This window comes from Hypanus sabinus, chromosome 10, assembly GCF_030144855.1.
Source record: "Hypanus sabinus isolate sHypSab1 chromosome 10, sHypSab1.hap1, whole genome shotgun sequence".
NCBI lineage: Eukaryota > Metazoa > Chordata > Chondrichthyes > Myliobatiformes > Dasyatidae > Hypanus > Hypanus sabinus.
Window position 1 is genome coordinate 40563853 of NC_082715.1, and position 17272 is coordinate 40581124.

General features: G+C 38.0%; 1 protein-coding gene across 5 annotated transcripts in view; it reads left to right on the forward strand.

Annotated features, from left to right (window-relative positions):
• dnmt3ab (DNA (cytosine-5-)-methyltransferase 3 alpha b) overlaps nucleotides 1-17272 on the forward strand; it is a 487596-nt gene that overhangs the window by 82420 nt on the left and 387904 nt on the right. For all 5 annotated transcript variants that reach the window (XR_009514305.1, XM_059981717.1, XM_059981718.1 and 2 more), the window contains exon 4: nucleotides 16941-17048. Coding sequence is in view for 4 of the 5 variants with exons in the window: in XM_059981717.1 (XP_059837700.1) it covers nucleotides 16941-17048 (108 nt within the window). In the remaining variant the exon portion in view is untranslated. The remainder of the gene's footprint in view (nucleotides 1-16940; nucleotides 17049-17272) is intronic.

Consider the following 17272-nt stretch of genomic DNA (forward strand, 5'->3'; position numbering starts at 1 on the left):
CCTGACCTGCTGAGTTTATTCAGTATTTTCTGTGTGTTGCTTTGGATTTCCAGCATCTGCAGAATTTCTTGTGTTTAGAATACTTAAACTGATTTTTATTTATCTTTCTTCCTTTCTTTCTTCCCTTTCCAATGGTGTCATTTATCAAATGTTTCCATATTTTTATATTTTTCTATGCATTTAACACAGAAGATAATATGACTGTTGAGTCTTAGTTTTGTGTTAATTGAAAGTTCAGGGAAGGAGAGAAAGAATTGACATGAAAGACCTCCACCTCAGCATGCTGACATGAGTGATGTCACTGTGCCCTGGCCAAATGAAGTGCAATGACCCCACTGACACAAAAGCTGCTACTGTCTTCCCTATTGTTCACACACTGGCCACAAAGTTGTTCAGCTAAAAAAAGAAAGGCTCTCTGTAGTTGCTTTGTGTTGTGTACTAGTACATCCTAGCACAAGCTCTTTCTTTCCTGTAACTAATCTGCACTCGTTGGTTTTCTTGTCTAGGTGCACTCAGGTTCATTGCTCCTTTAGCATTGAATTTTTCTGGCCAATAACCATATTCTGATTCTGCGGCATTGCATAATTGTCATTGTTTCAGAGGTTAAAATACCACACAGGCTTGTCCGATGGCCTCAAACGGCAATGAGAAAAATGACTCATAGGTCCATTGAACAGTGCTTAAATTTGTTTCCATCTATTTGAAAGCATGCTTGCTACAATAATTATTGATGCACTCTTAACCCTGAAATATTTTGGCACTCAAGATTTTTTGGATTCCAAAATATTTTTGAACCCAGACTTGCATGTTCATCTTTATTGTGATCACTGAGAGAGGGTATGAACATCGCAGAGAATGGTAACAGTTATTCCAGTCAGTGAAAGAGAGGTTTAAGAGCATTTTGTTTAAAAACTTAATCATCATTCAAACTGCTGAAGTGTCAAGCATTCTCCAAAATTTCTTTCAGATGCCTCCAGAAATAATTGCAGAACAAATAATGCATTGTACCCTCAGTTCGTAAACTATCTTGAAGTACTTCATTGCACTGTATTCACATATAAAAAAATTATACTGAGCCACGGAAAAGAGAGTTTTCTTCTCTCTTTGACATATTGTTACATGCTCAGGAGTAGTTTCTTTCTTTGCCTGTGCCAGTAGTTAGCTGATTGGTGAGATTTTATACTTCCATTCATTGAACCATTGAAAAAGCGGCCAATGATGATTCCTTGCTAAATCACTGGAAAGAGGCTCAGTCAGAAGTGCATATCTATAAGGCTTCCAAAGTAAAGAATGTGCCTGTGAGTCAAAGTCAGAATAACTTCTTCCTTTCCCACAATTACTTGTTGCTCAACAGCCTTGTTAAGAAACTGAAAAAATATGATTTCTCTCAAGTTTAATTTTTAACTGGAATGTTTGAATTTCTGATATATCAATTGTTCCACATGTGCCATGTTTGCTGACTTGAAATTCAAGTGAGTTGTTATACCAATACCTGAGATATTTTTCTTCAGTGCAAAAACTAGGTTTTAAGTTGTATATGCTAGTTCTATTATTTAACTTTTATATAAGTAAAGTTATTTGTGATTGCATCCATAATTGAGGTTAAATCTTTTAATATATATCTGCAAAATCTCTTGTGTTACAAAATACAAGCCCATTGCTTTGGAACAGAGATTACGAGGAATTTCTTTAGCCAGAGGGTGGTAAATATGTGGAATTTATTGCCATAGACAGCTGTGAAGGCCAAGTCATTAGGTGCATTTAAAGTAGAGCTTGATAGGTTCTTGATTAGTAGGGGTGTCAAAAGTAATGGGCAGAAGGGAACTGAATGGGGTTGAGGAGAATAATAAATCAGCCATGATGGAATGGTGAAGCAGACTTGATGGGCCGAATGGTCGAATTATGCTGCTATATCTTATGTTTCTTGTAGTCTTGTATGTAATATTGATTTGCATTCAGTAAACTTACTGAACTTTACTAATCTTTAAAATGAATAATTGGAGTTTAGCTTTTGTTAATGGAACTAAGGCAAAAGCACATGCAAGACAAATATTGATACTTAATGGACTGGATTTAGTTGGTAGACTTAATTATTATCAAAGCATTTTATAAATGCCACTAGAGTCATCTTCTGCAAATCCTGCAAATTCACTGGAAGGATTAATTGAACCATGTTAGTGTCCTCTTCTAGCACTGAGTCCTTTCAGTTATCCACATTGAGCAGGCAAAGCTATTTGCATGTCCAGTGCCAGAGTCCCTAAATAGGTATTCCATTCAGAACTCTGTCATGGGAGGAGATAAGCAGGTAGATGGAGAAAATGATTCAAGGATGTGCTCAAATCTTCCTTGACAAAATGCAACATCCTCACTGGCTCCTGAATACATCTGGTTAATGACCATGCAGGAAATTCTGTTCCTATTTCACTCTTCTTCTACTTGCCCTGTGCTGTGCATGTACAAAATATAGTTTCTCCTCAAGGATACTTTGAAAAACTTCACAAGTTTTGAAAAGCCCATGGGTTTTGAAGACAAACTAAAATGGATTTTGCAGATGTACCCATTGTCATAGTGCCACAATGCCTCATAGTTCCAATGGCTCAGGTTTGATCTTGACTTAGGGTGCTGTCTTTGTGGAGTTCATATGTTCTCCCAGATTTCTCCAGCTGTGTCAGTTCCTGTCGACGACCAAAAAATAGGCTGGTAGGTCAGCTGATGGCGGGAGAATCAGAGGGAAATGCCATTTGATGGGTATGTTAGAAAGGATGGGTTTTCATGGTGATAAGTGCAGGACTGGAGCAGATGGGTAATAGATGGAGCCTCAAGCAGGAGGGTTATTTGGTCCTGGATAGTGTTGATCTTTGATTTGTGGAATGACATATTTATAAGAAGAGATTAAGCAGACCAGACATTATAAAAAGATGAATGGAAGGGAGGAGCGAGCTCTTGCATCACCCCTTCCTTTTGTCTTTTTATACTATCTATCTTTCAGTCCAGATGAAGGGTGTTAACCCAAAATGTCAACTCTCCATTTCTATCCACAGATGCTAACTGAATTTTGGAAGGCTTGACAGAGTAGATTTGGAATTGAGGTCTCCTTTGGCTTGGATTAGTGAAACCAGGAGCCACTACCAGAAAATAAGGGCATGCCAGTCCAGGTCAGAGATACAAACAAATTTCTTCACTAGAAAGTGATGAAACTTTGGAATTTTCTACCCAAGGGGCTATATTTAAATCACAGGCTGATAAATTTATAATTATCAAAGATACCAAGAAATGTGAAATTGATGTTGGAAAATTGTAAAAATTAACTATGATAACATACAATAGTAGAGCAAGCAAATGGTAGGATCTTGATTTTATTATTGACAAGCTTCTTGAGTATTGATGCAACTGTATTCATCCAGATAAGTGGAAAGGATTGTATTTCTCTCCTTGCGTGTTCCCCGTAGATAGTGGAAGGACTTTGAGGAGTTGGAAGATGAAACATACCTGTTCTTTGTTGCCTCATAACTCAATTATGTTTCTTGATGTTGATAGTAATCTTGTTGATTAGCAAGGGTGGCCGAGTTGCCTGACCTTCGTGTAGCACTGATGTTCTAACATGGCAGAACAATAGAGGAATAAAAAGCACATTCATTTCATTGTACTCCAATGTTATCTAGATAGTTTTTTTTTCATACTGGCAGTTACTCAAAATGGAGAAGTATATGTTCTAAATGATAATACTAATATCCATTATGGGTTTTATAATTGCACAGAACAGTGATTGTGTAATGAGTAAACCTGTTGAAATGTCCAAATGCAAGGCTTTGTATTCTGTGGTCATAATGAGCAGCTGAATCCAGCATGGAGAACTACGTGAGTCAAGTGGTTGTTGGAGTGATTCTCCCTTCACAGTGGATTCCAAGTTTCTTGTGGATTTTGAGTTGATCCACACTATAAAGCAATGCACAAAGTGGTTTCCTCAGGACAGATGTAAGACTTGCGTGAGTATACAGTACACTCATCTGATGCTTACTCCTAAAGCTTCTGTCGGTGTATTGCATTGTGTTTTATAGCCACCTATAAAGGGTCTTAGATGCATAGAACATTTGTTAAAGGGCTTCAGAAACACACAGCACAGCCTTGAATTTTGCTATCTGTCATTGGAAGTGTTTATTGAGAGTCACTGTTACAACATGTTGTTCATTCCTTAATTGCAGCAAAATCTCTTTCACAAAGGAAGGCAAAGATGTTAATAGTGACACTAAAAATTGCAGGCTTTACATGTTGGAAGAGAATCTGTTACTTTGCTTGACCATATTTTGCAGAGTAGTTGATGGAGATAAAATGTTTTGAAGTAGCAGAATATAAGATAATGCATCAGAGCAGCCAAAGAGATAGATTCCTGTTGCCATATGAATAAACTTCCATTTCCCAGACATCCATGCTCACACCATTTTCCCACTGACTTAACAGCGATAGAGTTGCTCTGTTCCTCACCTACCATGAGCCTTTGCATCTAGCACATCAATCTCCGCAACTCCCGTCATCCTCAACGGGATCCTACAACCAAACACATCTTTACCCCTCCCCAAACTCTCCACAATTCCTTGTCCATTCATTGCTTCCCACTAATCTCCCACCTTGTACATATCCCTACAGGCGACATAAATGCTACACCTGTCCATTCAGCTTCTCCCTTACCTCTAACAATCCTTGTAAGTGAGGCAGCACTTCACCTGTGGATCTGTTGGGATCATCTATTGTATCTGCTGAAGAGACCCGGTGTAAATTGGGGGACAGCTTTGTCAAGCATCTCCACTCCATTGTCAAAAGTGGAATTTCACAGAGGCCAACCGTTTTTTTCCTATCCCAAAATGTTGGTCCATGACCTCCTCTTTTGTCACGACGAGGCCACTCTCAGGGTGGAGGAGTAACACCTCATATTTTGTCTTCGTAGCTTCCATTCTGATGGCATGAACATCAATTTATCCTCCTGGTAATTTTTTCCCTCCCCTTCCCTCTTCTTCTATCCCCCATTCTGGCCTCTTACCTCATCTCCTCACCTGCAAATCACCTCCTCTTGGTCCCCCTCCTTCTTCCTTTTTTATCATGGTCCCTTCCTTTCCAGTACTGTAGAAGAGTCTCAGCTCGAAACGTTGATTGTTCATTCATTTCCATAGATGCTGTCTGATATGCTGAGTTCCTCCAACATTTTGTGTGTGTTGCTCTGCATTTCCAGCACCTACAGAATTTCCCATTTTTATGAGTAAACCTGCAGTTTTTGGATCGCTTCTATACATTTTGTGCAATACTGCACCTCTAATCAGCATGTGTGTTGCATTTATTGACGGATTCTACTTCACCTAATTTGTATTTAAAATATCGCAAACCTGATGTTTTTTATTAAGTGATTTTTTTTTCAGACTTTATTTATTTCAGGTTTCTGACTCAACAAGTGTTAGTGAAGGCCTTGCCTCATTTATCAAGCTACAAATTCAGTAATTACTTCAAGCTGAAAACAGCTGATGGCTACCAGAAGGAGTAATTAGACAAATAATATATTTACCCTTTTCAGGTGGTCACTCAAGTGTAAATTGATAGATCTAAAGTATAAATATATAGATTGATAGGTATAGTTTCAAATAGAGCTTGTTTGTGTTGTCTTTGGACTTAGATTTGGAGGTGTTTGAGTAGTAGTGAGTGTCTGAAAAGTAAAACCTGAAATTAGGCCAAATTTTGAGTTTATGTTCCATACAAATATACAGTGAATTCTGGTTAATCAGGCCATCTGTTAATCAGGACAGCCGCTTATTTGGGACAGCTTTTAAAGAGCAAAAACATCTCAAGAGAATTGCTGGGATTCCCTTTGCTTATTTGGGGCACTAGGCTGAATTAATTGGGACAGAGGACTTGCCAAACAGTCACTTGCACTTGTGTAGTTGTTAGATACTACACCATGTTTAGAGTGAACATTTTAAAAATAGTGTCAGTTGCTGTACTTGTGTTCAAAAAAAGTGGGTTTTTTTACTGTTTGTTGACAAAAAGGAAGCAGTAAAACAATTCAGAACTGTTTTGGTCATGGCGGTTTCAAGCATTCAGACTCGGAGGTGCCAGAAACGGCCAAGACTATAAACTAAACTATTTCACTACTTCAACAAGTTAGGACCTACAAAGAATTTGAAGGAATTGACAATCATCTTGAATGTTCAAAATGAAAATGTTACAATTGGAGGATGCAATCATCAATATCAATGCATGAAGGTTATCCATTATTTGCACTAGGTGTCTTCACTGATTTTGTTCATTGCATACACTGGATGAATTCCTCTGTTGATAACTGTTAGGAACTCATTCACAGTTTTAAGGTACTGTAGTACTATTGGTAGTGTTCTCTTCATTTAATTTAAATACATAATTTGTACTCAGTTTGTATTTTTTCCATTATTTTAGCTATTTCCATGAAATGTCGACTATTTGGGGCAGCTGCTTAATTGGGCCAAAATGAATTGCTCCCGATGTGTCCCAATTAACCGGAATCTACTGTATTAAGTGATCAGCTATTCCCGTCTCCAATGAAGTGCCCGTTTCTGCAAAGTTTGGAGTGAAAAAGGTTTCACTTATTTCCTGTTCCATACTATTCATTTCCTAAAACATGTTTTGTGCTGCTGTCTAGGACATAGTTAGTAACCAAAGCTTTTATACCTACATGGGATCATTTTAATTATAAACAATAGCGAAAAGCAAACTATAAAAAGTGGCTTTCGAATTTGGAACAGTTTGTGCTTTTGCTTTTTGCGGAATTGTAAGTCAGCAAAACCATGAATGAAAGAAATTAGACAAATCTGACTATAAAAATATTCAACCAAAAGAGAAATGAAAGTGAAAATATCTTGGCCCACAGCTGATGAAGTAAGAGCACTTCCCTTTGTTAGCACTGAAATAGCTATAAAAAGCTTAGGCCTACTTCAATGCTCAGACAGAATGGAGGACTGAAAGACCTCTTGAACTTCCCTGAAACAACTGAGCTTCTGGCCTAAGTCTTGTAAGTGATTAGTCCTGGTGTCTTCACTAATTGTAATCTCAATTTTCCCGGAACTGAATTCAATTCAAATTGGAAGATCTGAAAAATAATAGCGGAATAACCAGAAATGCTTTTCATGAATTGTAAACCAAATGAATAACTCTCCTTTGCATGCTTAATGGATCTATTTTTAAACAAATATTCCAAAAGGAACCACTAATATAAATTGTTTTCAACTGTTTTATATTCTCAATTAGTACATATTTTAATGATTGATATTGTCTGTTTTAAATAGTAACCTCTAAAATATGTAATTTTTATCAACTGCTTGATTGAAATGCTTTATATTTTGAAAGCATAATATTAAATATTATTAATACGATGAGATGAAATGAATTAATTTATAAACTGGGATGGCTAATATCCGTACCAGTCTGTGTATTTGCATCTGCATGAAAAATAGGTTAAAGTTCTTACCACAGTAAGTCATGAGAAACTAGTAGCTTTCTCTCTATCTTAAAGTTCAGAGCCAGGGCTCCATACATTCATTACAATACTTATATCCCCAGATAAATAAACAAATATGTCCACGTGCACGCAGAATGGGCCTTGGCTAATAGTAGACAAGTAACTTCTGAAGGACATAAATGGCCATATCAAACAGATATATATTTCCTATGCATTCTCTGTCCTCAACTTTATCATTTTTGAAATCTGATGCATCATTATTGATCTGATGTTTACTGTTTGTCCAGATAAATACGAATGCAAATTAGGAACTTCTTTTCCTACATTGTTCCTGGCTCTTTGAAGATTACACATTATTTATTTATGTTACTGTGAGTTACTGTGCAGTAAAGGCCTTTGCAGCCCTTTGAGGCATGCCACCCAGAACTCTTGTGATTTAACCCTAACCTAATCATGGGAAGATTTTTTACAATGACAAACTGAACTACTAGCCAGTAGGTCTTTGGCTTGGGGCAGGGAGGAACTGGAGCACCTGGAGGAAGCACACACATTCATATGGAGGATGTACAAACTGATTACAGGCAGTGGCAGGAGTTGAACCCAGGTCGCCTGTACTATAAAGCATTGTACTGACCATGACACTACTGTGATCCCCCTATCTGGGAAATATAAATCAGAACCAGGATGGAATACATCCTCTCCTTTTCTAAATGAGTGCACTTTCAGTGGCAGTCAGGAATCTTGGGAGCAGGTAAATGTGATTAATTCTGTCCAAACCATTTCCAAAGATCATTCATTCCCTCCATTACTGGCTCATTAGCTTCTTTAGCTTAAGATACATTGTAGCAATTCTCAGTGTTTATTAACCACCAGTGCCCAAACCTTGAGCCTCAGTTACCTAAAGATAAGAGCGGCAGGCACATGAAAATGCCACTTAACGACTTGAAAATATATCACTGTTCTTTCACTGCTGCCATGTCAAAATCCCGAAAACCTTTTGGGTGTGCCTGCATTGCACAGTCTGCAATGATTTAAGAAGTCAATTCGCCAACGGCTTCCCAAGATAGTGAAGAATGAATAAAAAAACTCTTGCCTTACCAGTGGTGACCTCATTTCATAGAAACATGTTTTCAAAAAACCTTTAGGAATGTTTCACAACTGTTGTAACAAAGCAGGCAATTGAATTTTATTGCTTTGGTGTTATACTAGAAGCATCTGTGGTTTCAGACTTGACAAATAATGTAATTCAGTGAATTTCCTGTTGTCAGTGGACAGTAAGGTACAAAACTATACTATGTGCTGATGCAGAATATATTTCTATGTTTTAAAACAGAAATGTAGATGTACACCAATGATACAATAAATATTTTCCAAAATTTATGCTCCAGGCACGTAGCTTTCCTTGCATGGAATTCAGGCATGGAAGTCAATAGGCTTTACAAGATTTTCCAATCATTAATTTTAAAGGCTGAAGGACCTTGCAGACGCATTGACCTTTGCACATTAGCTGCTGATGTGCAGTCTTGGTGAAAGAAGTTTAACTTTGTAAAGTTTATTCTGTACTATTGTATTGCAGAATTTTACTGGTGTTAATCATGAAAAATCTATAAAATGGTTGTGTGATTGACCTAACTGATACTGGTAGCATTCAGAGCAAATAAGCTGGTTGAGTAAAATGATGAAAAGTTAACTTTAGACTGCTGAAAGATTAGATATGAACAAGGAGGAAAAAAATGAAAGCATTGTTTATTGGCCAATTACTAAGCATTGCATTATTGATATCTGTCAAATACAAACCCCATTTCCAAAAAAGTTGAGATATTTTCCAAAATGCAACAAAAACAAAAATCTGTGATATGTTAAGTCACATGAACCTTTATTTAACTGACAAAAGTACAAAGAAAAGATTTTCAATAGTTTTACTGACCAACTTAATTGTATTTTGTAAATATACACAAATTTAGAACTTGATGGCTGCAACACACTCAACAAAAGTTGGGACAGAGGCATGTTTACCATTGTGTTACATAATCTTTCCTTTTAATAACACTTTTTAATCATTTTGGAATTGAGGATACTAATTGTAGTCGATTTGCAATTGGAAATTTTATCCATTCTTGCTTGATATAAGACTTCAGCTGCTCAACCGTCTGTGGTCTCCGTTGTCTGATTCTCCTCTTCATGATGCACCATACATTTTCAATAGGAGATAGATCAGGACTGGCAGCAGGCCAGTCAAGCTCACGTGTCTACAAAGCCACGCTGTTGTAGCCCGTGCAGAATGTGGTCTGGCATTGTCCTACTGAAATAAGCATGGACGTCCCGGGAAGAGACGTCGCCTTGATGGCAACACATATCTCTCTAAAATCCTAATATACGCCTCAGAGTCAATGGTACCTTCACATACATGCAACTCACCCATGCCATGCGCACTGATGCACCCCCATAACATCATAGATGCTGGCTTTTGCACCTTTTGCATCAGGATGGTTGTTTTCAACTTTGGCACGGAGAACTCGTCACCCGTTTTTCCGAAAACTAGCTGAAATGTGGACTCATCTGACATGGTTCCACAGTCTTTCGGTCCATCTGAGATGAGCTGAGGCCCAGAGAACTCGTTGGTGTTTCTGCATAGAGTTGATGTATGGCTTCCTCCTTGTGTAATACAGTTTCAAGTTGCATTTCTAGATGCAGCAACGGACTGTGCTAAGTGACAATGGTTTTCCAAAGTACTCCCGACCCCAGGTGGCTGTAATTGTCACAGTAGCATGACGGTTTCTTGGGCAGTGCCGCCTGAGGGCTCGAAGATCACGCGCATTCAACAGTGGTTTCCGACCTTGCCCTTTACGCACTGAGATGTCTCTGAATTTTCTGAATCTTTTCACAATTTTATGTACTGTAGATGTTGAAAGACCTAAATTCTCTGCAATCTTGCGTTGGGAAATGTTCCTTTTGAACTGACTAACAATTCTCTCACGAAGTTTGGCACAAAGGGGTGAGCCACGACCCATCCTTGCTTGCAAAGACTGAGCCTTTGATGGATGCTACTTTTATACCCAGTCATGATACCTCACCTGCTACCAATTAGCCTGCTTAATGTGGAGTCTTCCAAACCGGTGTTACTTGAATATTCAGTGCACTTTTCAATCTTATTTTAACTCTATCCCAACTTTTGTTGAGTGTGTTGCAGCCACCAAATTCTATATTTGTGTATATTTACAAAATACAATTAAGTTGGTCAGTGAAACTATCGAAAATCTTTTCTTTGTACTTTTGTCAGTTAAATAAGGGTTCATGTGAATTAACATATCACAGATTTTTGTTTTTATTGCATTTTGGAAAATATCACAACTTTTCTGGAAATGGGGTTTGTACATGCATGCACCATAAGATAAAATGATTAATAAACAGTTTATTCTTATCAAACAGAAGCTTGCTTATTAAAATTGAGTTTTATATTTGGCTTAAAATTGTCGTTCTAGATATTATCAACTTGTAGTTCTTGAGGTCCTCTGTTGGTCGGAGTTGACCATGGATGTTGCTTCACAGCTGGCTGAGTGATATGCAAGCCTGTTCACAAGCTGGGGCAGAATGATATGGAGAGCCAGTGTCATCCATGTACAGGCTCCCCTCTCTGCACATCTGATGAACCCAAAGGAACGGCAGAGTTTGGTACCAGCAGCATCACAGGGAGTTGCCAGCCAATATGGAACTCAATGTTGGACTGTCCTATGGACTCCAGTTCCAGATTTTTCTTCAGGGCTTACTTCCAAAGCTTTCCCCATGAGTGGTACAGCCACAAGGCAGCGACGTTTTGAGATCAGAGTTTTCCTTCTCCTAGTTGAGCCGTCAACCATCTGCCCAAAGTGTCCATTTTTAAGGCACCAGTAACCCACCTTTGCCCCTCCTCCTGTCAGTAGAAATGGTTCTGCTGGGCGCATTAGCTATGCTACACATGAAGAACGGGAGTTGGACTTGCTTGTCAGAGGTTATTTGAGATGCACACCATTGGGAGCATTTAATAGGTAGTGGAAGCTTATTCCCAACCCCCATTACTCTCAGCTCTAACAACCTTAAGGAACCTGTAGTTCTGGATGCATAATTATTGTAATACTTTTTTTTTGATTTGAAGAAATTTTGTGTACACTTAAGTGAAAAAAGAAACAGCAACTGAGTGTTGAGTGACAACATGACAATCAAATGCTTCAGTGCCACATTGTGCCCTTATGATTCTGTCTTTACACCAGAATTTGCCTTGAAAGTACATTTCAAAACACTCCTCTCCTTGGAGCATTTAAGACGTTTTCAATTTAATGCTAATAATGTTAAGAGAGAAGGGCACTTAAGTGCCCTCTCTCTTCTTACATTAAAAATAAACCCAATTGTTACAGCTCCATGCTATGCTCTGTAGCCATCATTGCCAACTGGGTGACAGTTCAGGAGCTTTACTGCAAGGAAGAGAAATGATTAAAAGGGCCATAAAATATAATTAATATCCAGATCTTTAAAAAGAAACGGCAGTGCAAACAGAGTATTACTTTGGATTGTAGAATCAAGGGACACAGCTTCTCAAATAGTACAGCAAGTTTGACATAGAAACTTAGTAACTATTATGTACTATCACTGAAAATACCAACTACATCGCTGGCAAGCAAACAGGTGAGGCTTAAGAAGCACACAAACAAGTGAGGCAAAGTTGTTTTAATTCTTGGCTGAGCATGTAAAGCAGTTTTCTATGATAGACAGACATAATGTAGCTTAGAGAATATGGCCTGGATTTCTAGTCAGCCGTGCAGCTACAACGCTCCCTTCACTGCTGGGTGTTGAGAGATGGCAAAAGAAGACAGAAATGATGGTAATCAATTAAAAGTTAGATTTGAAGTTCAATATAGATACTTACAGATAATTTTTATAGTACTATAAAATGTAACTGTAATTTCTGGAGAGATAAATCAAACCAGAAAAATCTTGAAAATACCTTGCAAGGCTGGCAGTGAGTCGGATGTAAAAGCTAAACTGACATTGTATAGTTCCTTCATGGAAACTGCAGCACCCAAGTAGATATACTTGATAGAAAGGGGAGAAGCTCATTAGCATCCTTATAACCACCATTAATAAATGCTAAGTATTCTTAACTAATTCCTCGATATGCTCCATGGTTGTGTCTCCAGGAATTGTTCCCTTGTTATCCAGCAGTAAGGCTTGGCAACTATTGTACCTCCATAAAGTCTGATAACGCAGCGCTGTATGACTCATGAACACTTTGCTGTTATTTGCCAAGGGGTTTTGTGATATGCTAAGGGTTTAATCATTTGTAATTATTAGCAACCTGTTAAAACAGGGTGAGTGAATCATTGACAATATGTTCTAAACTGTAAATATGTGATAAATGCAAGTATGAGGCCATAACTGCTGAGCCTGTTCAGACAAAGTGCAGTAAGATTGTCACACTCAGGTCCATTCTTCTGCCTGATTCCCGCAATCCTTTGTACTTATAGTGTCAAAACGTCTTTCTGTCTCAGCCTATTACAATGACAGATGCCATAGGATAGAGAACTCCAAAAATTCACAGCTCTCTGAGATATTCCTTCTCACAGTTTTTGCTGATGGGCCAAATATTGTGAGAGGGGGGCCCCTCCTAGCCATCACACTATACGTTTTGTCAAGCTCTCAGAACTTAATGTTTTAATCATCACTAATTATGATTCTAAGTCGCAAAGACACAGGCACAAATCTGTTCATAAGACATCCTAAGAATCAGTCTGGTGAATCTTTGCGGGACTACCTTGAGGGCACATGTATTCTTCCTTAAACATGCAGTGTTGTCACCAAGCATCGTCCACTTCTTTACTTTCCTTCCTAATTTCTTGGTGTACACACATCCCCGCTTTTTCAATGCTTGAAAATCCATAGCTCTTTCAACACAAATATTTAGTCATGCTATATCAATTAAATGACGCATTTCTATTCTTAAATATCACCTTTACTTCATTATCCTCTCTCTGATGTCTTTAAGACCGATACTTTGTGTTCTGCTCACAAATGATTTTCCCACCTGTCCTTGCAGCATTTGCAAACTTGGATATTTTATACTTTCCCAATATTGTAGTTGGCAATGTAGGTCATATTGGACAAAAACAACTTCTATGACAGAGGGAAAGTTGATGAGGCTAATTTTGCTGTGAATGATTTGGCGAGATCTGATCTGAGAAATTTAAAAAGGACATTAGGGAAGCTTCCTCACAGGAAGGGTAGTGTGTATTTAGAATGAGTTGCTAGAAATGGTGATTGAGGCAGGTGCCTCAGCATTGTTTAAAAGCCATACAATTAGATACATAGATAGGAGAAGTATAGAGGGCTATAGGCCAAGTACTGACAGATAGGACCACAAGACTGTAAGGCATAGGAGCAGAATTAGGACATTTGGTCTATCAAATTTTCATCATGGGTGAATTTTTATCCTTTTCAACTGGATTCTTCTGCTTTCTCCCTGTAACCTTTGACACCCTGATTAATCATGAATCTATCAACCTCCACTTTAAATGTATCCAAAGTATGTGAGAGACTAGCTCGCTAGGCTGCATAGTCAGTATGGACAAGTCAGATTTACATTTCTTTGTGTCTGGATTTGGCCAGAAACTGACATTGTACATTTATCTTTGAGATGCATAGTACAATACAAAATGCAGACAAAGTTTCAGGTAAAAAAAAAATTGTACTGAGTGAAATAAGTTCATTTGATTCTGTTCCTATCACCGCTTGGTAAAGAGGGAGAGTATTGTTCTGTCTGCATTGCTTTGGTATATACGAAAAATAAACATTAAATTTTGTCCAGGTAGTCCGTAGCAGAACTCTCCTATTGTGGAAGTCCTGAAATTCACCACTCATAAAATGAGGGACTGAAATTCTAGACATTTTTAGATGAAAGTTGAGGTGAGTGGAGAGGAGACATGAATTTGATCTTCATGAAAAATCTAAAGTACACTCGTAACAAATGAACACCGTCCTTTCTGTTTGCATGATATTTTTCCAATAACGTCAATAAAAAGGAAAGTCGTGCAGCCTGTGAACATGGTTGTGAGATAACAAGTTCAACATATCTGTATATACTAGGAAGAAGTTGAAAATGACTGACACTGGGAACTTGTATTAATTTGTTAAAGAATGTCTTTAGGCATGAGTCATTGATCATTAGGAAGCTGTTTATAAACCTAGTGTTTTTATGTGTTCTGGACTTGGTTGCCATTGATTAGCATTGGCATGAACCTTGAAAAATAGAATATTCCTGTGAGTCTAAGCTTAAAATTGTGAATCCAACAGTTTGATTAAATCTGGGTGAATAACTATGTTTGATAAACACAAAAGAATTGTAGTTATAAAATTGCTGAGCGTTTCAGGAATACTCTGAGAATTTGGGGCTTACCTGCTGCAAAACTCAAAGGGGCACTTTTTTTCTGCAACTTGTCCAGGAGTCAAAAATGTAATGACTCCAGACTACTGAACAATGTGACAGATGTATGGGAATATATGAACGTGCATTAACCTTACTGAAAACAGTCATAAATGTATTCACGTATACTAAGCTGGCATGGAAATGGATACTTTGAATTGCAAATACCAAGTACAGATGCAGTAATGTGTCTTCTTACAATTTCACAAAACCAAAGGTCTTCCAAAACCTCATAAATACACCTTTTTGTGGTAGCTTTGTTACATTATATTAATGTAGGCAATTGAGTGACTCCTAATTTAGTTCTGCTTAGTGTCACAGTGAGGTCACATCAATAACATGGGCAGAAAATTAATTCTGTATGGTAAAAGTAAAAGTTACACTGTAATATTGTGATTGGGAAGCAGAAATAAAACAAACATAGACTGTAATACAGACTTTCTGATGACTATAGTCAATTCCACATTGATCAACTGAGTTGCAAATGTTACAGGTCTACTAATGCTCTTCTTTTTATCAAATTAATTTTTGTTTTCATGATTGCTATAACTGACCAATAATAATAAAGGTAATAATCATAATTTCATGTTATTGCACAGTTAACCTCTCCTTGGGCACTGTTAATTTTTTGTTGAATTAAAGAAGTTATTTTTCATGGGTGTTACTGATGGAATTTACAGAGCAGTAACATCAGGGTAAAGAGATCTTGAGTATTATCCAAGTAAAGGTGAGTCCAGTGGTGAAAATATGAATTTTCTCTCGTTGTTATTGCAAATTTATCATAAAATTGTTTCAGCAATTGCTTTGTGGAAGCCAGTATATGAGTGGTAACAACACATCTGGCTGGTGTGAAAATTTCCAAACTTAGCTCCCAATCTAGCCTTGCTCATGACGGCGATCAAATTGGCTTTACGAGCTTCTCAAAGTGTTACTAATTTGGGCCATTTTAATTTGCGGCTCACTCAAAGAGAGCAAACACACATGTTCATGCCGAATGAGAGGCTTACTTCCAAAGGCAATGCTACCATTATTATCCAGCGACGCTTTTAGCATTGGCTAACTGCGGCTTGTATTGTCCTGGATCTGCGAATGAAATCTAACTTCAGTGGGAATGTAGCCCATGCGATTGCTTTGATGTTTGCAATTTTGAAAGCTATTTATGGAACATGAGGAGCAGTAATGTTCCTCCGTAACTTACCTATAGATAATAACACCCCCCTCCCATGTTACCAGGCTTCATTCCCCTTGTTTAGCTGCCTTGTCTTGGATGTTTCCTTATGTGGGAATTGCAATGCTCACCTTTAAGACTTGTATCCCCTCCAGTTTCCATTAGTGGTCACAAACTCAGTTCCGGGATCAATATGCCTGGACCAGGTTAAAATATAGTCTCTATTAATGGTGAGCAGCAAGATATCACGGGTATATCCTCATACTTTTGTAATAAGATGGCCAGTTAGTTATAACAAGGGGAGCTGTGTTTTAATCTATCAGTCTATGGTTTAAGATTGTTTGTCAAGGCATCTGAGAAAAGAAAAACTTGAGTAAAAACTCCTTATTTTGTTGTTAACTGGCTCAGCCAAAAACCTGTTTTGTTTCCCATTACCACTCTTGCAATTCCAATGAAAATGGGATAATTAGAGGAAAGTATAAAGGTTGTGTTAACTTTCTGTATGTATAACAAAAGTATTAAATTAATTAGGCCCCTAATATAAATTTTGGCAGTTGAATAAATGTAAGGGAGTAGTTTAAATTGATCCATGTATCTGATTGGTTAAATACAAAAATTAATTCTGTACACAGGACAAGGAAGAAAAGTTATCAACCAGCCAATAACTGGCCTGAATACAATATATTGTTGAAACAGTTTTACTCCAACTTCTTTTGGTTACTGTGTTTCTTTTTCAGCCACTGACTTTAATAGTAAGCACATAAAATTCAAGTAAGTCTCTTAACATTAAACATGCCCATGAGCCTATTTTATTTTAGAAATCCCAATAACAATTTTCCTCTGCATAGGTCTTCTCCTTTCTCTGGCACCGGGCCAGCTGCATTCAAGATAACCGTGTCTACATGCGGCCGAACCAGCAGTCCTTAAAGGGACCGCTGGAGGCTGCCACCATAAAGGTAAGTTTTTGAAAAAAATACTTACCTGAATGTGGATCTGGGAGGTGAGGGAGGGCTCCTCCCAGTTCTACAGCAGTCCTGTAGACCATTGCCAGCTCCTGCTTGGCCCCCTTCTAGTCAATCCCCTAGTCCTCCTAATCTCTCACCCTGTCTCTGATTCAACTCCTACCCCTCCCTCCTTGTCCCAGAACCTATGTGAGGGCTACTGTTGGAGCAGCCAGACC